Below are 22481 nucleotides of genomic sequence, written 5' to 3'. Positions count from 1 at the left end.
CTTGTAGGGAACATAATCTCATGTACGTAACTCCAATAGACCAGATGCAGGGGAAGGGGTCTCAGCAGACAGGTCTCTAGTTGTCTGGTGCACTCACAGAGCAATCTGGTGGGGAAGCTGGACTAGATGGGCCCTTGGTCTGATCCAGCAGGGCTCTTCTTCTGTTCTTAATAATTGCTTTTAAAAATAGAAGCAACAACATAGACTTTTTGGACTATTTCGTTTTCAATATATTCAAGAGTAAACATTGGAATTTTGCTGCACTTTCACTACCAGAGACAGAGCAGCCCCAAAGAGTCCGTGTACAGCTTCCAGTAGTCAAGCCGCAATAGGACATGCACCCTTTCTGTTTTCCTTGAGTCAGTCCTGTTTCATTTGGCATCCGAAGTGTTAAGAGATGTGCAGGAAGCATGTGTGAGAGTAGTTGTCAAAGCCCCTTGTGTCTGAGTGAAAACATTTAAGACTCCTGTGCAAAACAGGAAAAGGAAACCATTTGGTCCAGGCCTTGGAGTTTGGTCTTATTTTGTTTTATTATTTTTTTATATTGCAAAGCATTTTTTTGTCCCCCTCCTTCCTGCCTGTTTGTCAACAGATGTATGCTGGAGGGAAGCTGGTCTTTGGGAGCACAGTTTTCAACGGATACAGCTACAGCAAGAGGGACCTGCTGAAGCAGATCAACCAAGTTCGCCTTGACTGCAAGATGGGCCACTTCCTGCCACAGAGTTTCAAATTTAGGTAAAACAGGAAGTGCAGGGGAAGGAAAAAGAGGAGAATGGGGAGAAGGGAAGGGATGTCATGCAGAGGTCTGTGTTTGCAGTATAAACTCTGCAGACCAGGACAAGGCGCAAGGATGACCCGTTAGGAGAAAAATGGTGCATCTATAAATTCACTGTTCGCTCCTATAATTACCAAATATATAACTAGAACTATTGCTCAAAAAACCAACCAACCAAAACTAGGATTAAGAGCATACTCATTCTTCTTTGCTATGCCTCCGGTTCCGAAAAACAAGTTCTACAAACTGAGTGGATTTTCTTTTTCTCTCTTTCTTTCAAGTGTGCTTTCTTTGCTTGTTTGCTTTTAAACAGTTTATTACAGTTCAGCAAATCTGAGTATGATTGAAACTTCAGCATTGGTCCTCTCTTGAGGCTATTGAAGCTGCTCCTAAGAAGACAGAAAGCAAGATTTGATACCATAAACTCAATATTAAAAGGAAAGATAATCATCAATATATATTTAGTAGCACAAATACACAAATAAGCAAAAGAATGGCTTTTAAACCTAAACCAGCAAATCTCTCAGTATTTTTGGAAGAAAGATATTTAAAAGATGTATTCACAACTGCAGTCAGCATTGATCACTTTTAATACTAGGCGCAGTGGTTAAAACGCTGTACTGCAGCTAAAACTGTGCTCACGACCTGGGGTTCAAATCCCAGGTAGCCGTCTCAAGGTTGACTCAGCCTTCCATCCTTCCGAGGTCGGTAAAATGAGTACCCAGCTTGCTGGGGGGGGCAATGTGTAGCCTGAATAATTAAAATTGTAAACCGCCCGGAGAGTGCTTGTAGCGCTATGGGGCGGTATATAAGTCCAATAAATAAATAAATAAATAAATGAATAAATAAATACTCTTAGGGAAAAAATGTAGTCTTTTCAACATGAAAGCCTAAGGATCTGCTGCTTTCAAATCCATCATATGTTATAGAGGGAAGAAGATGCCAATATGTCTATGGTGACTTTGCAGTAATTCAAGCTGCTAATCAGTTAGGTGTCTCAGATTGCTATACCAGATTGCACCAGTTTTGATATGCAGTTAGGCACTGAGATACTTTATAAAATTAAATGATGATTGAAATGCATCTTGGTCCCTCTGACGCCAAGAGGGCGAAGTGATTTGTTGTAGGTGGTGCCATGCAGTGACTCTGTTCTTTTTACATGCTGTACTTAATGGACTTATTGTAGGAGGCTCCTCTTTGGACCGGTGATTTTCATCTAGTGATATATGTATTACTGGTGGTGTGCAGAAATAGTCCAGATGGGGGTACCATGTTCTCATAATGAAATTATAATGTTTGATGGTTTGTGTTTATCCTGAACACAACTACTGTAATTTTTAAGTCCTTAAACATGGGCTATAAGTGTGGATAGAAAAAGTGAGTGGTTTCCAAAGACGCGTCTATCACATTATTTTGACACCCGTGTCACATTTTTGTGGTCATTTCTCTTTGAGTATGAAAGGTGGATGAGCCAGGTCTGTTTTATTTCTATTTTCCACTGGAAACTAAGGGTCCATAGAACAAAAAGTCTTCTTGCCCACCTTATGTAATTGAATATAACCAATAATTATACTGATTACAATAGCAACAACAGTTTTCAGAGAGATTGACTATGGGCTTGGTTACATGAAGAAAAAAAAAACAGTGCTAAACCCGGTTTTTAAACTGGGCTTAGCATGTTTGAAATAGATTTTTAAAAATCCAACTACAGGGAAGCACAGGGTTTTTTTGTGGGTTTTTTTTTTTGTTTTTTTGTTTTTGCCTGGTAAGAAGGTACAGTATTTTACTTGGCCATGAGAGGGTCATTTGTTTTAAATTGCTTGTGAAATCAATTTATTTTGAATCATTTTGGCACATGTGAATGTCTCTGTCAGTGTAAATTGTATCTGTGGGATGTGTCAAGAAAGGATGCCAGGATCACGGGTTTTGGGTTGTAGGAAAACCCTGCAGTTCGATGTCAAAAAAGAGCCAGCAGAGAAAGCAAGGTTGGGTGAGAGGGAAACACTCCCTCCTTTCCAAACGTAGAAGCTGCTGATGTCAGTGTCTCTGGTCAGTCTCTCTTTGCCAGTCAATGATGTGCCTTCCCTCTAGCCAGCCTTTTCGGTAGTTGCCTCTCCATCTCTACCCTGTGTGTGTGTGTGTGTGTGTGTGTGTGTGTGTGCGTGCGCGCGCGCGCGTGTGCGTGCCTGCCTGCCTGTCTCCATGCACATGCGTTGGACAGCAGGGAAACCTCTGCTTTATTTTTTTTTCTAGCTATCATACTAATGCTATACCAGATTGCAAGAAATAAAAACATTTAAAGTGTTGAAAATGACTCCACAGCAGCAGTGATAAATGGCTGTGAGAGGCAGCCAGAGCAAGGGCAAGCAGGGGCAGGACAAAACTTCAAATGCAACGATTCCAAAAACCTGTGTAACCCTCTTCGACCAATATATGTACAACACAATTTTAAAATGGATTAAAAGTTTTCCCAAGATGATGCACACACCGACTCATAGACCACATGAATACCATGTGACTTTAAACCAACTTCAAAAACCCCAAGCCATCTCCTGTTACATTTACATAGTGTATCCGTGCCCCATGTTAAAGTATTTGCTCTGTTGTTTTTGCCATGTGTGGACACTTGAAATGCACCCTTCTTGCGACAGTTAAACATTGTTTTTGTGTGAACAATGACAGAAATTTAAATGCCAAGGCACTGTATAGAGAAATTTTCATCAATTTATGACAAATATATGTGTGGTCACAGCCTTATTTTGTGTCAACCTGTGTAACAAAAACAGAGGAGCCATGGCACGTTAGCCAAAATATTTATTTCCATGTGAGCTTTCATGGATTGCAATCTGGTTCATCAGCCACATTAAGTGGTGTCTGAGGAAGTGGATTGCAATCCAGGAAAACCCATGCTAAGTCAGGTAATCTTTAATGTACCATAGTTCTCTGTTTTAAATTTTGTTATAGATGATGGTAGCATCATTCTTCAAGACAGATGGAAAGAAGGCTCACTGAATTCCTTGTTCTCATTGATTTAGGCTGTCTTGATGCTGCAAGGAATTTTAAAGCCCCACCAGTTTCCTTGCCTCCAGCCAAGTGCATAGCAAAGAGTTCTTCTCCCTCCTTCACTGTTCCTGTAATTTGTGCAAAATGTCTCTTTTCCTCTTGAAAATAAAAGCACACACATAGCCCACAGAGCAAACATTTGAAGGCTGGTAGATTGTTTAGAAAGATGCAAACAATTCATTTGTTGCTTCAGATTTGAAAAGAAAACAGCAGTTGTCTTTGGGGAAATTTGTGCAATTGCACACTTTTGCTCAAATGTCTCAGCAATTTTGTGCAAACTTTCTCTCTCTTTTTGCTAATATGAGAACTCTACAGGGAACACCAGGAAATTCCCCACAATTCACAGTGGCATCAACAATGCTGGCAGTCCTTGTTCTCTCATCCGCAGGCAGGAAAACATTAGCATCCCTGTTCTTTGGATAAAGAGGTAATGATTTGGGGACCTGTTGTGATACCAGTAAAAGGGAACATTATTACTCTTTTGATGCAGCAGAGCAGCATATACTGATAACGCCATTACTTTTTAAAATGTTCCCTTCAAGCTCTGATGATGGGCTGTCACTGCTGAGGACAGACTCCACTATCACCACAGGAGGGCAGTGGCAGAAGCATTTTAAAACAAAAATGAAAGGACATGAGGTCAAAAGGATGACACCTTGAACCACTACTGTCTTCTTGCTCTGTAAAAAACCTTGGGATTTTTTTCCACACGTCTTTCATCCACTCCCCATTGCTCTGCCTCTTCCCATCCTTATGAACGTGCCGATAAACTCTCTAGAGAAAGTTTTCGGCTGTCTTAATATTTCCCTGTTCCACTCCCCTACTCTGTATTCCAACTCCATACATTATAGACAGCTGAAGATGTGGAAACAGAATAATATATACAGATGGATCAAACGGATGTGTGCTTCCCAAATGGGCTTAATTTATACTGAAGTAAGTAACGATGTCCTCCACCCCTAAAATCTGTTCTACATATTCTCATACAAACTCAATTATCCATCAGCAACTAGAGATTTTCCCCACCTGCCAACCCTCTGCTTAGCAGTGCATTATTTTATGTTATGTAGACTCCATGTACAAGTGTAGCACTGGATAAGATTTACAGTAGAGTTTTAGGAGCATAATAGATTAGGGGAGAAGGCCCTTTCAAAGGATTTATTCAGAGGATGGATAGGGTATCGCCTCTAGTACGGTCTAGCAAAACGTTTGTCAGGGGAGCTAATGATTGGTGGTTCCTGTGATTTTTTTTTTATTTTTTTGCAGCCTTCTTAAAGATACAGCCTTTGAAATCAATTGGGTCTATGCTACATCATACAGGGAGAAATGCAGGGTAGAAATTAAACAAACAAATGATTACATGAATCCCACACTAGTGCTTTTAGCGGGATTTAATCATCATCATCACGTGCCATCAAGTAAATTCTGACTTATGGCAACCTTTTTCAGGGTTTTCCAGATAGAGAACAATTTATTTTTCTAGGGATGCCCTAGGACTGTGCAGCTTGCCCAAGGCTACACAGGTAACCTGTACTTTGCAGAAGGCACAGTGGGGAATCAAGCATCCAACCTCTAGCTCTGCAGCCAGATACTTAAGCTACTGAGCCAGCCAACCAATTTAGTGGGATTTAGCCACAACTAATTTTGGTTAGATTATGTTTATGGACTATACCCTGCTGATAAGAAGATGGCTTCATGTGAACTGCAGAGAACAGGAATCACTTCATGCATTACTGGAGCTTCTCTGGCTGTCTTACTATCATTTACTGAAGAGCAAAGTAGAGATAAGAGGAGAAGCTTTTACATGCCCTTTTTGTAAGCATTCGACTAAAAAAAAAACTGGTTCCTTCCTTATTTACTTATTTGAGTGGGACAAAGTAATCTGAACACAAACGAAAGGGCTGTGGCATTTGATATTGGGATGGCAGCCTTTTACCAAGGCAGCCATGGTGGCCTTTTCCCGTGGGAATTTGTGGGACTGAGCTTTGGTTTAGTTAACTGACATTTTACACAACACACAAGAACTAGCACAATCATACAGTATGTATGCTAAATATACCCAGAAATCCTATCCACATTCCACAATCAAGACTTGGGTACTATATTTTATATTTCTATAAAATACGATACTAGACAAGGTTTCTGTTTTTGGACTGCAACTTCCCAAATCCCATGCCTGCTGGCCTTGGTGCCTCCCTGGACGAATTGGCCTACAATTTCCAAAATTCTTCAGTCTGGAACGGAACGGATATTCTGGTAGCTGTAGTCCAAAGTAAAAAAAAATCTTCACTCTCTTCCTCTTACCTGGTATTCTGACATTTTGTTTCACATTACTGACTGAAGGAAAGCTGGGTGAAGCTTGGTGAGGGCCTTGGGTCAATGGCATAGAACGTATTCTTCTCCCATCTTTGAATGGCAGGCATACATACAACACATCAGTCTCAGTCTGTGCTTTATGAAGAGTATCTGCCATTAAACCTCACTTACTTCATATGTATGTTAAAACACCTGATTTTGTTCACAACAAAGTGGCATCTCTCTTTCGTGATTTTTCATCTTCTCATCTCTTGACTTGAAATGATGGTTTTCTATAGCTAGATAATAATAATTGCATGCTGTCAAATCAATTCTGACTTTCAGAGAATCTTCTCTGGGTAGGTAGAGAGTACTCAGAAGTGGCTTACCATTCTCTTCTTCTGGGGGGGGGGAGCATCCTGGGACTGAGTGGCTTGTCCAAGGCCATAGAGGCTGGCTTAGCTCTCAGGAGACACAGTGGGGAAGTTATATGTTGCAAATGGTTCCCCTTGATCAGTGCCACTGAGCCCAGCTCACACAACTCTCGGGAGACCGGTGTGAATTGAGAGGTACGTTGAAAGAATAGTGGAGGGAATCAATCAATTTAGATGAGAAAGAAACACAAACCTTAATAGGTGGGAAGGAAGGACAATACATAAAAGTAGATTTGGCAGCCATCTTGGAAAGCACATGGAAATACAGTACGTTATGGCTAATTGCACTTCCCTCATTTGTATAAGCACTAATGAGGATGAACTAACAGTGGGAGAAGAACTACACATGATAAACCAGTCTTAATTTTCATTCATGCCGAACATATTTCTGGAGATACACAATCAGTCAAGGAGATAAGGAGCTTTTTAAAAATGATTGATGTCAAATGATTATGTCCAAAAAACAAGGGAAGTGAAAATAAGGTCATTGAATTAGTATCTTGTGAATCCCATGCCATTCAAAGCTATCTGTGATGGTACAACTTGTGCTACCAAAGCAATGGTTCGTCATCTAATTAGTGACTCACGGGCATATGAAAATACAGCAGCCGTATTTCTCTTTGTGCTTGCCACTGTAATCTGCCTCTGGCTGGGGACAGGAAACCTGGGTGACAGTCTGTGAAATAGGATGCATTCGACATGGCAAAGGAATGCTAGAAAGCAGCAGAAAGGAAAGTCTGTCCTTTCAAAGGTCAGCAAGACAAATCCCTGGCGTTGGCTTTCAGGAAAAGTTGAAGGTAGTAGGATTTGTCACGAGGAGGGTATGTTTGGAAAACAACAACACGCAAACACATTCCAACCCCATCCTCTCCTTAGATTGCCAAGTGTTCACTGTGAATAATCCATATACAACTTTTGAAAACAAAGTAGGTTGTAGGAGTGAGAGAAAGGTATGCACACAAGACAACAGTCAGAACAAGTGGGACTAGCAACAAAATGTTGCAGTGTGGTGTGCTGCAAACTGAGTATTCTGGAAGGTCTAATCTTTAAAAATAATGTTTCCAGTTGCTAGGTCAATTCCATTCTTTGGCCCTCAACTGTCAGTCAACATTCTATGCCCATTCCAGCTACTCAGTTCCCACAGGGTTCTCCTTCTTGATTTTTTGTTTTCTGCAAACAATTGCTTTTTCTACTTTTGCAAATCTTGGAGTTAAGGCCCACAGGGCTGAAGCCTAGGGACTTTCTGAGTAGCACGGATTATGACATGATCTGGTACCCTCCATCAGGATTCTGTATTCCCTCTGACCTTAGCTGTAATCCTTGCGGTACCTAGCAGTAAAATTGGATTTCCCCAGGAACAGTATATGGTTGCAAACTATTCCTTTTGTAATGCAAATTCCTTGAGGGCTGTTTAATCTTGAATGGACAATAAGAGCCATTCACTAAAAGATCTGTTCCACAGAACCAATCCAGCAGCTTGCATATTTGGAATCTCCTTATGGTCATTGGGCTCGTCATGATGAGCATCTCTACTTCCAAATTTACCATCACGTAATTGATCGGATGTCTTATATACAGTTCCATCAATTATGAAGAGATTAAAATCAATTAGAATAAGAAGATATCCTGAAATTTAAGGGAATATCTAGGAAACAGAACATATATATATATGAAACGAAATGAAAATACTTTTCCCCCCTTTTAAAGAAAACTTTACTTGTTGGGTGTATTTTATTCCTTCTGGAATGCTATGCTTTGCCATTCACAGGAATACATGCAGACTAATATTTAAATATCCTGGGTCAGTAAATGTATGGATGCATTTAACATTATTAGGAGGTAGCGACTCATGTGCAGTGGGCATTGTCTGGCTTGTTCCCTCCTCCATCTGCTGGGGGTTCTGCTTCCACAGTTTGGCAATGGCTGTCAACACATTTGGCTTCTAGAGGATCTTCCTATATTGTATAGCCAGGCATGGTGCAGTGTCTCCTAATCTTCTGGAAGAACAATGATATTTGTTCTCCCCAGCTTCTTTAGTTTCTTCTATAGGACTACTGTCATTATTCATTATCCACTTTGTCATTGGCAACAGCAACCAGGGAGGCATCAGGGCCACAACAATGGCTAAGGGGGCAGGTTGCCCATCCCTGCCTTTAGGTCAAACAGGCTCCTCTCCATTCTCTTCTTTTGGACTGGAAAAAACCCCCACAGCAGACCTCTTGTGGTCAAGGTACCAGTGGATTGGGTGGGACACCCCTACGCGCAAGGACAAAAAAATTGTCAGCTACCCCATCATGCTGCCTGGTCTGGCATGTACTGTAGTCAATGCAACATCCCTTCAACACTCTGGTCTTGACAATAACTTTTAGATATGGCAGTATACTGCATGTTGGAGCTATATATCATGCTCTTTGGCTTTCTGTTCATATTTTCATGTACATGTTTCCCTAAAAGCAAGGCAAGAAGCTTGCTTAAAATGAATTTCTACGGCTGTGCACTATGAGCAAAAGCCCATGTCAAATTGTAATGGGACTAGCAAGCTGCTCCTGGGTCTGTTTAATGCCCGTTTCTGTGGCATGTCTTTATCATCCCATAGGATGGGCTGTCTTAACTGTCCTGTCCTGCAGAAAGTAACATGAACAAAATCGCCTTGCTAATAAAGCCTTAAATTCAAATGAGGCTAGGGAGCCGGGGACATCCGGTGTATGTTTCAGTTTGTGATGGATTATGGATTGTACATTTAGAAATAAGTTCCTGACTTTGTTCTGGTCTGCATAATTGTCCGTAATAAATTATTGGGGAGCCAGTAGTCCCCGTTTCTAAACTGCATTAATGCTTGTGCAGTCGGTCAATGTCTCTATCCATTGTTGTGAATAATTGAGTATGGTGACACACACTGGAACTTTGCTAATGCATAAAATGCTGTCTGAATTGAACCAAGTCAGGGAAGAAATAAAGGAACTGCCTGTAAATCATGCCCACATCTCAAGACATTTGGGGCTTTGTTGCCACCTGTTTTGAAGTCTTTATCATAGCTTTTGATATATATATTGCTCTCACATATATATCATATTCTGCATGACCCATTCATCTTTTCAAAACAGAGAACAGCACTTTCCACCTGCCTAGAGGCAGGTATGCTGACCAACTGAGGATCAGACATATAGTCTTGGGAGCACTGTAAAGGCACCGTTCCTTCTCCCACTGCACCCCAAACTTAGAGAAACCTCAGAGGTTGTTGCACTGATGTTTCCATATTCATCCCTGTTGGTCCAGTCAGAAGGCTGTTCTAGCACAGGTGGAAAGAAGGACCGGGGCCTTCCTGCTCTTGACTACAGCAACCAGTAGATGATATAAAGCTTGGAAAGTTACTTTTATGAAGTAATACATTCCATTAGTATATATCATCACTGCTTGTGGAGGTGTTTAAAAGTTTTTGTGTTACTTGTGTTACTTATTGCATTATAATACTAATCTTAGAACTGCAGACCTGGAAGGGACCTAATGTATCATCCAGTCCAGCCCCTTCCAGTAGGGCAGAGTGGGGGAATTAAACTCCCAGTCTCTGGCTCCACAGCCAGATGCCAAAACCACAGAACTATCCAGAAATTCACTTTCCTTTGTATGGAGGTTGTGAGAGAAGAAGACTTTTAGGATTGGTAAGCAAATGGCATAAAATATATTTAAAAAAAATTCTTGTCTAACTGCATCTACAGTTACCTCTAAGTGTAACTTTGAAAAGGAACGGCAAAACAATATTTATTATGGCTAGGCACAGCTTTTAGTCTAAAGGTGAAGTCTGATGTTGACAAAGGATTATTCTGATTTGCACTGGAAAGGGTCAATCTTGCTGGGAGCTATCCCCCTTAAAGCAACTCTTCCATCCGTGCAGGGATCACTCCAGCCCAGCCCTGAAAAAGAGGAGGCCTACCACTGGGCCAAAAAAGGTCCAGCTTGGTCATGGCTTGGATTCAAGCTAGATCGCTATATTGCTCATACATCCTGTGGATGCTGGGAAACAGCTCACACTGGAGCGCCCCACAGGTGCTGGGAGCCATTTCCTCATCTGATCTTACCCTAAGTTGGGGGAAGAGCAATTTACCTCAGACTTTCAGAGGACAGCCTCCCTGTTCTGGTCACAAGGGGCTTATGGTTATACGAATGAAGTTCCCCCATTTGTTACTTTAATTTTCAAATGTGACTTTGCCACACCTTCTTTACCACAGAATAGTAGCCTGTAGCTCACTATTTTCATGCTCTGAGTTGACAGGTGTGTGTATGCATCTGTGTGCATGTGTGTATGCGCACACATGGAGCTAGGGATGGTTTCTGATCACAGGTGAAGCAGCCCCCATCACTATTTTTGCCACCAGAAAATAAGCAAATTGATAGGAGTACCACTCAGATTTTTCCAATGTATATTAAATAAACAAGAGGGAGGTGATTGAAATGTTTCCCTCTTCTCTACAAGGCATTCTATTTCTTATCCACCCAGTATGATTGAGGGAAAAGCCTTTTTAAAGGAAACATATTTTGCTGAACTGGATTTCTAGTTCACCTTACCCCAAGGGCTTCCAAAGACACTAAAATCACATTTCACTGTTAATCCTCTCCCCAAAGAACCGCTAAACTACAGTTTCAGAGTGCAACCTGAGGATGGAAAAACATGTTATTTGGATGTACTTGTTCAGAAGCCCAATGGCTGCTTTGCAAGGATAGCTTTAGGAAGAGGGTTTCAAGTAGAAGCAAGTATGTATCCAAAATTTTCATTGATTTATTTCGAAGCCTATTAATACTGCTCTGCAGCCCAAAAGGATTTCCAGAATGGCTTTCAAAGGTAGCCTCTGCACACAGGATCCCTGCCTAATAGACAAGGCTGAAAAGCAAGCTCAGGTGTGAGTTCTTGGCTATACATTTCGTGTATGAGTTGTTAGCTATGTGCTCTCTTATACATGTCTTTTCTTGGAGGAGTGGTTGAAGCCAGCTCCCTGGCATTGTTCCTTTTCCAGCCAACAGGTGGGACTCCCAGTTGCCTCCCAGTAATCCTTGGTCCTTAGCCAATGGTTGGGCCCAAAGGGCACAGCCCTTCTGCTCTGCAGTCTCCAGGCTTGTCACAGATGAAGTCCAGTGCTCTTTCTAGCTGGAAGGAGCAATACAAGCAGGGGGCAGCCTCTCAGGAGTCCCTTGCTCTTCCAACCGATGGATAAAGCCAAATTAGCAGTCCCGAGGCAGCTTTCCCTGAGGCTCAGAGCATGGAAATAGCAAGTTATCTTTCCAGGCCCCAGCAAACTCGAAAAATGACTTTCCCTTCTAAATCCCACTCTACCGATTGGAGTAGATGACTTTGTTGCAGATGAAACTAGAACAATCTGTTTGTTAAAGTGTTTTAAGTGTAAAAACTAATATTTTCTAGCACTTTTATAACTACAACCTGCTGGGCTTTGAAATGCAGTCTGGTTTATGGTTTAATTTACCTCTACCCTGTGATGCTGGGAACGAAAGAGAATTGACTAATATAAGAGAACTGCAAGCCAGCACTGGGCCTTAACAAGTCTTCATAATGAGCTCTGCTGATCACTTCATTAGGTAAAGTCATCATTGCACTTTGCAGTAATGGAATTCCCCCTATTCATGTCACTCTTACAAAGTTAGTTTTCATGTAAAGCCCTATTTCTTTACCTTAAAGCAAGGAATAATGTAAAGACTGATTGCCACAAAAGAAAAGGAAACTATTTACGTTTACACTCATGGGGCCTGATTGTTATATATTTTCATTCATTTCACCGTGGGGCTTCAGGGGAAGTTGTGCTGGATTCTGGTTTGATTACATTCAGTCCTTCAAATGCCAAAATTTTAGTTGCCCTCCTGTTGGCATCTCATTTTAAGTTGAAATTATGACAAATAATGAGAGTTTCTGTTGTTTTAATTTTTGGAATTTTTATGCATCATGGCAGACATAAATATCACGAAACACATTGCCAGGCCTATATCCAAACAAATGCCATTCCATACTCTCTCGGATTTGCCAAATTTGAATGTATGTGTTTGAACAGATGTTGGTTCCTTCTGTGTTGTGCATTCAGAGAGGTTTTGCCCATTGCTTTTGATTTAGCTCATAATAATAGTTGCATTTGTGATCAGATTTCTCCATCCTTAGAATGTGTGACACAAAGGTCATGATGTATATTGGTATATTTTTTTTAAAAAAGAGGGGGGAGCACTGACAAGTATTGGACCATACAGTATTGTATTTCTTGTACTGTAGACTCAGCTCACAGTAATGCAAAAATATGGGAAATCTGGAATGCTCACTTCTTTGTTTTGTTACTTGGAAAAAGGACTTTTTTTTGCATGTCAACTTTTTAAGACCATAGCTTCCCTTGCTTGTGGTATTCTGGGATTTATAGTCCAAAAAAGTTAATGCTCATAAATTTCTCTGTGAGTCACCTTTTTATCTTCAAGTGAACTTTGTGGTTAAACGTGATAGCCGGAACACAGTTCTGAAAAGATGCAAAGGCAAATGCAAGTATATTCCTGTGTCAGGGTTTTCAAAAGCAAAATACTTGCATACAAGGAGACATTCGTTTGTGATCAGACTGCCTCCAGAGCAAAGCCTGGGAACGCAACTTTCTGCTGTTCTGCTCTATACCCATATAGGCTGACTGAACAGAGCAGCCAATGAACTGGTCTTTGAAAAAAAAAGTGCATTTCTTTCGCACAGTAAGGCCTCGGGCTTTGAAAAAAGGATGGGTCACAGGAGTGAATTACTTTGCTGACCCTCTGGGATTTCTTTGACTTCTTATCTAACCCAATTGTAAACTAAATCTTCCCGAGACTTTGTGCAGGGATAAGAAAAAAGAAATTAATGTTGTCTCTTTAGATCAGGATGCAATCCCTCTCCCTTCCTTCGGTAGATAGCTTGCAACCGTGGGAGCACTGTTTTGAAAGAAAGCAAGAGTCATGGCTGTAATCTTTCTCTTTCTAAAAGGGATGACGTGGATAGAGTTGTGAACACAGATCTTGTAGTAGAGGGGAATTGCTTTAATGAAGTCTTAAGGAGACTTTCTGGGCAGGGGCAGGTGGCTGCAGGGTGAGATATCAAAGTCTTCCATTAACCAGCCTTGCCGAATGAGATACAGGCAAGAACTTCTTCTGTACGATTCATTTTGGCTCAGAAGGAAAAATGTTAACTAGTGAGCTTTCTGCCATTGGTGTGGCACCATGGCATAAGTAATTGCTGCCAAATAAAAATTGACCCACAGTGTGATCTTTGCAGGTACTGAAGATGTGTTCTGTATTGACACTGACAGCCCCTGTTCATGGCTACTTCTAATTTAGTTTTGGTACAAAGAGTCCCCTTAGATCAGCCCAAAGATCCAGTTGTGGGGGGGGGGCAATAACACAGTGGCTGTTTACTTTGCAATTTATGTCAGATTTAATAAGAATACAGAATCACCTGAGAACTACATTGCTGAAAGGTACCCTGCAGATCCTCGAGTCCAGTGCTTGGAAAGAAGGCACAGTGGAGAATCAAACTCCCAGCCTCTGGGTCTAAAACCAGAGACCTAAACCACTGAACTATCCAGCAATTCTTGAGCACTGATGAATTCAAATTAGAGACCAGAGTGACTATAGGACGTAAAACTGAATGCAAGGAAGCCCGTGGTGGAATTGTTTTTTTAAAGTGGGGAATTGTCTTTTTTAATTAGTCTCCAAAATGGTTTATATTTGTTGCAATCTATTTGACTAGGAATCTGGAAACCAGGGTTCAAATCCCCACTGGACCGTGGAAACTCATTGGGAGAGTGGAACTGGTAAAACCAGTCCTTAAATATCTCACGTATCTTGAAAGTCCTATTAAGTCAGTTCTGACCTGACAGCACATAACAACAACATATATTGTATATTTTATTTATTCTGTTATGATGTTGTAATTTGATTGGAATTATTTAAGTCAGGGGTTTGCAGTGGGTCGCCTTTTGTTGTTGCTAATGTTGATTGTTTAGGAATATCACTGATCATTCTTAATTTTGGTTTTATGGTTGGTTTTACGTCATGTAAGCATCCCCGAGTAGTGATCTCATGAAGTCAGGTGGTCTATAAGCTAGCTAGCTAGACAGACAGACAGGCAGGCAGGCAGGCAGGCCTGTTTTGGCTTGATAATTTTCAAAGCCTGAAGGAGGCCAGCTTCGGACAGGCGGATATTTTAAGTGGGGAGGTGCAGATTTCTGTGTCTTCCTATCCCGATGGAGGTGTTACCTGACTGGCTCAGTGGGAGGTGAAGGGACAATCTGTCCTCATTCATCACCAGCTAATCAGTACAGCATCTGCATCTGTGGTGACTGTCTGTTTCCTGCTTATTACAATGATTGACGTCTCAAATGAAAAAAATAATCAAGTAAACAAGCCATGGCTTCTATACTAGTAAGCTCTTTTGTTTCAGTAGAGGCCTCAGCAAGTAATAACCAATGTGTGAGGAAAACTACCTAACTCACTGCAGATTCTTCTTCTGCAACTAGCATTTAAGAGATGTTGCTTCCTAATTTTGGTAGAAAAAGTTGAAGACAGCAGGAAAAGAAGAAGATGAAATAAGAGATGGATTGACTCCATCAAGGAAGATACAGGATTGAACTTACAAAAGCTGAGCAGCATCGTTGAAAACAGGACATTGCTCATTACTTGCTGAGATCACAATTTAAGCATCCATTCAGTGCATCAATCTAAATGCTATTATTGCTGTTATGTCCATCAAGACACCTCTGACTTATGGTGACTATGAATCCCAATGAAATTGACTAGACCAGTGGTTCTTAACCTTGGGCAATCCAGGTGTTCTTGGACTGCAATTCCCAGAAGCCTTCACCACCAGCTATGCTGGTTGGGGCTTCTGGGACTTGCAGTCCAAAAACACCTGGGTTACCCAAGGTTAAGAACCAATGGACTAGACTTACGTTTACAGAGCCACAGGATATTTTCCATTATGAAAGCCGTCCTCATAAGACAATTCTTCAACTCCAGCTTGCAAGCTGTATGTGACTCTTCAACCTTTTTTTTGGGGGGGGGGAGGGACAGGAAGTTTCATTTTATAAAGCTGCTCTGGAGCAGATTGGCTGGGACCAAGCATTTTCATTCTTGTTCTAGTATCCCTGACAATGATCTCATTCATCAACTGCAGTAAGCCCTGAGCTAGGCCTGTGAATCCTGAGGCTGACCTAGATAAACATGACACATTGGCCTTCTTTTTTGTGCCCTTAACATCTGCTCTTAACAACAACAACAAAAAGAAAGCATAATGGAGTACTTAAAACTATTGGACTAGTATCGAGAAGAACTGAGTTCAAATTTACATGATGCTGACCAGATACACTTGAGTGAGTTGTACACACAGCCTAACTGCCTCACAGGATTAGTGTAAGGGTAAAGGAAGAGAGGGTATGTGTGCCACTTTGATATCCTTGAAGGAAGCTTGAAATAAAATCTAATAAATGATGTCTATATTATGTGCCATCCAGTTGCATCCAACTCATGCGACACTAAAAGGGTTTTCAAGGTACATTAGATATATAAGGAGTGATTTTACCATTGCCAGCTCCCTCCCCTCCTTGAGTCTCCATGGCTAAGGGTTTGGACTCATGTCTCCTGAGGCCAAATCTGTCACTCTTTCCACTATACCACATTGACTCTTGAAATAATTATTATGGAAATGGAACCTGCAAGGAAGAAGTACTGCTAAATACTCTCTCTCTCTCTCTCTCTCTCTCTCTCTCTCTCTCTCTCTCTCTCTCTCTCTCTCTCTCTCAAATACCTTAATACGTAGCAGGTTTATTAAAAATAAATATTATTGTGACCAGACCTGAAAAACATTATCCCCCTTGTCCTGATGTGTGTATAAATGTGTCTTAAAGCAATCAGGTGAGTAAATTCCTCCAGAGGCTCTTTCTGCATATGCTAGGTATCCAAGCCATTGGCTTAAGATGAAATAGCCAAATGTTCCATTAAAATGTAGATAAATAGGCATCAGAAAATAACTAGAGATGCTCTTTAATATACCGTAATATTTTATTTGTTTTCCTACCAGCCCCACTGCTGAACCTCCAAAAGCTCCTTGCAAAGTTGTAGAAAGGTTAGTATTCTTAAACAGTGGTGTTCAGAGGTTATGGTGATAAGAATAAATAATAAAGGAATATCGAATTCCTATGAAAATACAGAAGCTATGTTACACCACATCAGTTTGTCTATTCACAGTCTGGCATTCTCTCCATGGTCTAAGCTGGTGACTTAGAGTTCTAGGCAAGAAAGAACACATGCATGCATGCGTGCACACACACACACACATACCATTGTCTGTCACACAGAAAGTAGATAGTGCTACAATTCCATAGAATATGGCTGATGTGAGAGTATACCATTAACACCCCAAACACACATACAAATGTGTTGCTCTCTAAAAGCACCTGGGAAGAACATCTAACAAGGATGCTAACTGAATTCTGTTGTAGTTAAAACAGTATCCAGCTTTCAGGTGAGTTACAGTGAATTCTCACTCATGAAACCCTATAGCCAAGGTTGTTGTTCATTGAGTGACTGGCTGACAATGGAAATCCATTATGATTCCCCTAATGAACACTAACAGAAAATCTAATATGAACACAGCAAACTGTCTGGTTAGTTATACAGTGTTCATGGCAGTCACCATGTTAAAGCATAACTTATTTTATCTACATACTAACAGAGGAATTCTTTAGCTTGTAATTTCCCAAGGTTGCGTATTCTATATTATAGTTATTAGTTAGCATTGGTTCTAAACTATACCAATTCAGGATACAGTTATAAACAATCTGCCAAGATACCAAGTTAATGGGCTTATTTCATCTACTAACCTGCATGTGGCTACTTTATTAATGTTCATTAAAAGCCACTTATCAGCTTAAGCTGTCAGCTTGAGCATGTTAATTTTGCTTAGGCTGTGCTAATTTTACTCTCTCTAGCCATTCCATTTGAACAGTCTGCACCTGATCATGGGAGAAGTTGGTGGTAGGCTTCAGAAAATATAGTTTCATTTTCAGAACAGAAATGAAAGTTAGACATCCTTGTGCTCTCTAATCATACCCTGAAGTCATTTTAAACTGGGGCATCCTGTAGAACTTTGCAGACAGTAAATCCACTGTGTGAATATGCAAAAGGGCTAAACGAGATTCTATCTGACAATAAACGTAAGTGTTATACTCATACTAGGAAGGGTGCAGCACTAGTTGATATCCTGGCTTAGTCTGGATGATTCCAGACCTGTCATTACGCCTTAGCCTGAAATGAAGGCAGACCTCAGACATTAAAAAAATGTTGCATACACCGCATGTGTGTACCAATCACCAGGCAAGCCCAGGGCCAATTAATCTATTGTTGGTTTTGTTGTTACCTATTATTGCATGCTACTAAGTCATCTCCAACTTACAGCAGCCTGTGACCTCTACGATGTCCTTTCATTAGCTGCTCTTGTAAACTCAAAGCTGTGGCTGCTTTTAAAGAGTTAATCATAGTTGATCTTCTTATTCTCCTGATGCATCCAACTTTTCATAGCATTATTATCTTTCCCAGCAAGTCTTGTCTTTTTATGAAGTGCCCAAATAACAACAGCTTCAGATTCATCATTTTTGCTTCTGGAGAGAGTTCAGGCTTGATTTGATCTAGGACCCACTTATTTGTGTTTCTGATGGTCCAAGATATCTTCAAAGCTCTCCTCAACCAATACACGAGGTTAAAAGACAGGCAAACAGTCATGCTCCTGGAGTAGGAGATGTCGTCAATATCTCTGCTGAATGTGCCATCTCATCCCATAGTTAGCAAGTGAAGTGGCCCTAGTGCCCTTTGATTCCAGTACTTCCTCTGTGCAAGAATGACCCCTGGTATACCCACAGAAAGCAGATGCTGAGGACAAACAAGAAAAGAACGTTATCCCGATGTATGCTCTGCTTGTGAATCTTTGGAGGAATCTTACACCCGTTATTGAACACAGAACACTGGATTTGGCCTGAAGTGACAAAAATCATTCTTTTGTTTTAAACCTACTCCTTCGGTTCATAAGATAAGATCACAGCATTGCAGAGTCACATCCTCTGCATAGATAATGTCCTGCATACAGTCCATGGCTTCTCCAGTTAAATGATCACAGGGCAAGGCGCTACTTCCTGAGTTCTTCAACTCCTGCAACCAGAACAGCCTGCTTTGGGCTAAATAGCCTGGTTCAGCATAAGGCAATGTCTCATGCTCATTTCTCATGCTCTCTTGCATGAAAGCCATGCGTTTAGAGTCAGAGTCCCAATTAAAGTAGGCCCACTGAATCAATGGGTTCTATATAAGTATTGATTTAGCATTTAGCATTGATGCAATAGGTCTACTCTAGTTTGAGCTAGCAATTGGATTCAGGCCAGCATGAGAGTCCAGAAAAAGGGCATAGATGTCAAATGTTTGGAGAAAGTTATGCATGTCTACTAGAAGATTAAATATCTCTGAGTTCCGTGGAGTCTCCTCCTAAGTAAATGAGTAGAACTGCAGCCAAAATCATCTGAATCTCTTCTAAGATTCCTTATTACAATTGTTTCAGGGGACCGGTACTCAGTGTAGAAAACCTCCACACTGAACAAATTGAATTTGCATATATTTATTTTGCATAATGCATTTTGCTTGCAAGGCTGATTTTTAGCATTTTTCCCTTACAAAATGACTGTCAAAGGAAATAGGGTAAAGAATAATATGAAAACAATGAATTCACTGGAGGCTACCAAATATGTATTCCTTCTTGCTAACAGAACTCCAGCTTCCATTAAAACCTCTTCTCTGTTGCAGCTAAAACATTTCAGTGATGTTCTCTGCCAGATGTATTTGGGGTTCATATGCAGAGTTCTGGATCATCACTTTTGGTCTTGTTGTGATCAGGGTTCAGCTATAATACCCTTTGGTCTAGTGCAGTCTTCTTCCCTGAGGTTGACTTTGTGTTCTAAAGCCTTCCCTTTCCCCTGTTTGCTGTCACTGACATGCAGTGTCCATCTGAGCAAAACCTTTGCACAATTATGGGATGATCACCAAGATAGTCACGTGAACAGAACAAGTTTGCTTACAAAAACCACAGTCTGTTCTTTTAAAACAGAAACTGGAACTCATAAGTTTATTATGAATGTGGCAAAGCGACATTTATTTCCACATGATCCCCTTTCTGGCCATATGTTAGTAAGGTGTTTAATATACGTAAAGAGCTTTTCTTGACCTTACCACGTGACCTCCATTTCAATCTTTCCCCTTATTTTTTATTCTATATCTAGTTTGTATGACCTCAAGATGAAGGAGCCTTCGCCTGAAGAGAAGCCTGCTGTTGAGAAAAAAAAGAAAGAGGTGGCAGAGAAGCCAAAGCGTGTCGGTAGCGGAAGGAAAAAAACAAAGAAATAGGATATGGGACAGAAAGGGTATTTTGTTTCTTCTCTTTACATGTATACACATATTTAATGTACCCACAAATGTAGATAGTACTTGCAGCTAGTAGGATTTTTTTTTTTTATCATTATAAAGCAAAATCCCAGTGGGAATCTGTCTGGTTATGGATGGCCTTAGTTTCTCTCCATACAGAAGCTTGTCTGTCTAAAATATCAGATGATTGGTTCCTCACATGGTCGGTGGAAGTCCTGGGGAAAGTCACTCACCTCAGATGCCTAACTCAACAGTATACAAAGTTCAAAAGGGAAGCTAGGGCTGGGTGAAATAGATGTCAAAACGAATGGGAATATATACGTAAGAAGAAGAAGAAGAAGAAGAAGAAGAAGAAGAAGAAGAAGAAGAAGAAGAAGAAGAAGAAGAAGAAGAAGAAGAAGAAGAAGAAGAAGAAGAAGAAGAAGAGGAGAGCAAGCAAGGTCTACAAAAGGAGGCAGATCAGGAAGAGAGCTGAGAATGAAAGGACGGGCCAAAAATAGAGAAGGGGAAGTGCCTACATGTTACACTGCAAGGGGGTTTGCTTTTTTTGCTCCCTCATGAAAAGGATAGGCAGAATGAGGTACAGGCCAAGAGGAGATAGACCAGCTGAAGTCCAAGAATCAGTTATTTATTTCATAAGAGGATACATGATGAGAAGTCAGAATATGAACTTAATGACAGAGCAAAATCATGGTAAAGGTAGTCCTATGCTTCAGATTGCCTGGGGCTAGGGAACACATCTCAAAACATCCCCAAAAGCTGTTACCCCTGAATGGGATTCATTGTATAGTTCTTCTGAATATACACATTGGTCCACATATCAATGCAAGATGCTGTTCAAGTGAGTTCGTTCTTCTTCTTTTCAGTAGTCAGATGTTCATTCAGTCTCCCTGCTTCCATACCCACAATATGTTCAACACTATGGCCGTAACTACACTCCTGGGGGGGGGGGGGAGGAACAGAGGAAATCTGCAGCGACTCCTGCTGTACCAAATGACACTGGTCTTATTGAGGTTCTTTTCTGCTCCAGTTTTTATACACCACATTTTGGGTGGCACACCCTGCTTTTACCCTCCTAATCAATCAGGCAATTGAGCCGGCAGACTGTTTCCTTAAAAACTGAATTTTTCTTAAAGGAGCCACAATCTATGCTGCAACGAAGAAGGAGTGGCTGAGAAGAGCTGCAAGAAGAGGCTCCCGCATTAACAAAACACACACACATGCATACCCTCATGCATTCTCACTGACTGGGGAAAAGAAGCAAGACAGCTGCTTGTTGTTGCTGTTGTTGTTGTTAGTCTTCCTCCTCTAGGCTTCTCCAGTTGCAGAAAGGGAAGAAATGAAATCTGAATGCCCTTTTTAAAATAATGCTTTTCTGATAATGCCAAAACTTCTGAAAGTTGTGGATCAGCCTGAGTTGTGGATCTTTCAGCCTGGGGCTTAACTCATGCAGCTAGTGCCCATTCTTTCTTTGCACGAATGTGGCTTCCCAGTGAGCCTAAAACGAAGGGCAATTAGCTCTATCCACACCATTCCAATATACTAGAGACCACTTTTCAACTTTCAGTTTATCTTCTAGAGAGCAAAGTATTTTTAGAAACTGCTACACTCCATCAGTTGACAAGAGCTATAAAGAACACAGGGTTTCAGGGAGCCATCTACAAAAGAACAGTCAGATGCGTTTAGGAAAAATAGAAGAGAAATGCATGTGACAAACCCAGACCTACTGGGATCTGCCACACGTTAACTAAGCTGCCACCAACCATTCCCTATAAGAAGTCACACAGACCAGGGATGGATTTTCAACAAATAAAAGAATAAGGTTTATTTAAAACACACACAGGGAAAATAAAATGATCAGGTGAATAAGATTTAGTAACGTGGCTTAGTTTCACTCATACATACACACAGTTTGGTTCACACAGAACACTTAACTTGAAGCACAGACCCTGAACCTATCAGTTCTGGCTAACCATTCAGACACCTGAACCTATCAGGTTGGTACTGACACACAGTAGTACCCTGTCTGACACACAGACTCCCACACCAGCTTCTTCTTCCCAGCTGCTGCTTCTTCACATCCCAGCGTCTAAACTTCTCCACACACGCATCACATATATATACAGTACAGCCCCTCCTCCTGATGTCCCGCCTTCCACTCCCCATAGGATGGAACTTTCCCTCCAAACCCATGACAGACAGGTAACATCAGTGCTGTATGTAACACCTCCCCTCTTTATAAGTTGTTTTGTAGGGGGAAAGCTAAGGTGCTTTTTCCCAAAAAACAACCTGGATAAAACACACAACAACAGTTATACATACCATATCATACTTACTTATACTTACATTCTAAGTTAACCATAGCAATTAGGCATTTAAACATTTACCATATACATTACATCAATTTACCTTTATTCATACAAACCAAGTTCAAAAAACAGGTACATTTAACTTTT

At 40.9% G+C, this 22481-nt stretch overlaps 1 protein-coding gene across 1 annotated transcript in view; it reads left to right on the top strand.

Moving 5' to 3' along the window:
* The window catches only part of C2H3orf20 (chromosome 2 C3orf20 homolog), a 64006-nt gene extending 43641 nt beyond the window's left edge, over nucleotides 1-20365 (top strand). The window contains exons 13-15 of the mRNA XM_072989502.2: nucleotides 593-735; nucleotides 16646-16690; nucleotides 19884-20365. Of these exons, the coding sequence (XP_072845603.2) occupies nucleotides 593-735; nucleotides 16646-16690; nucleotides 19884-20007 (312 nt within the window). The 3' untranslated portion in view covers nucleotides 20008-20365. The remainder of the gene's footprint in view (nucleotides 1-592; nucleotides 736-16645; nucleotides 16691-19883) is intronic.
* Nucleotides 20366-22481: the final 2116 nt, after the last annotated feature.

Source organism: Pogona vitticeps, chromosome 2 (assembly GCF_051106095.1).
Source record: "Pogona vitticeps strain Pit_001003342236 chromosome 2, PviZW2.1, whole genome shotgun sequence".
NCBI lineage: Eukaryota > Metazoa > Chordata > Lepidosauria > Squamata > Agamidae > Pogona > Pogona vitticeps.
The sequence above is the reverse complement of the archived record's forward strand: the minus strand, read 5'-3'. Positions and strand labels throughout refer to the sequence as shown.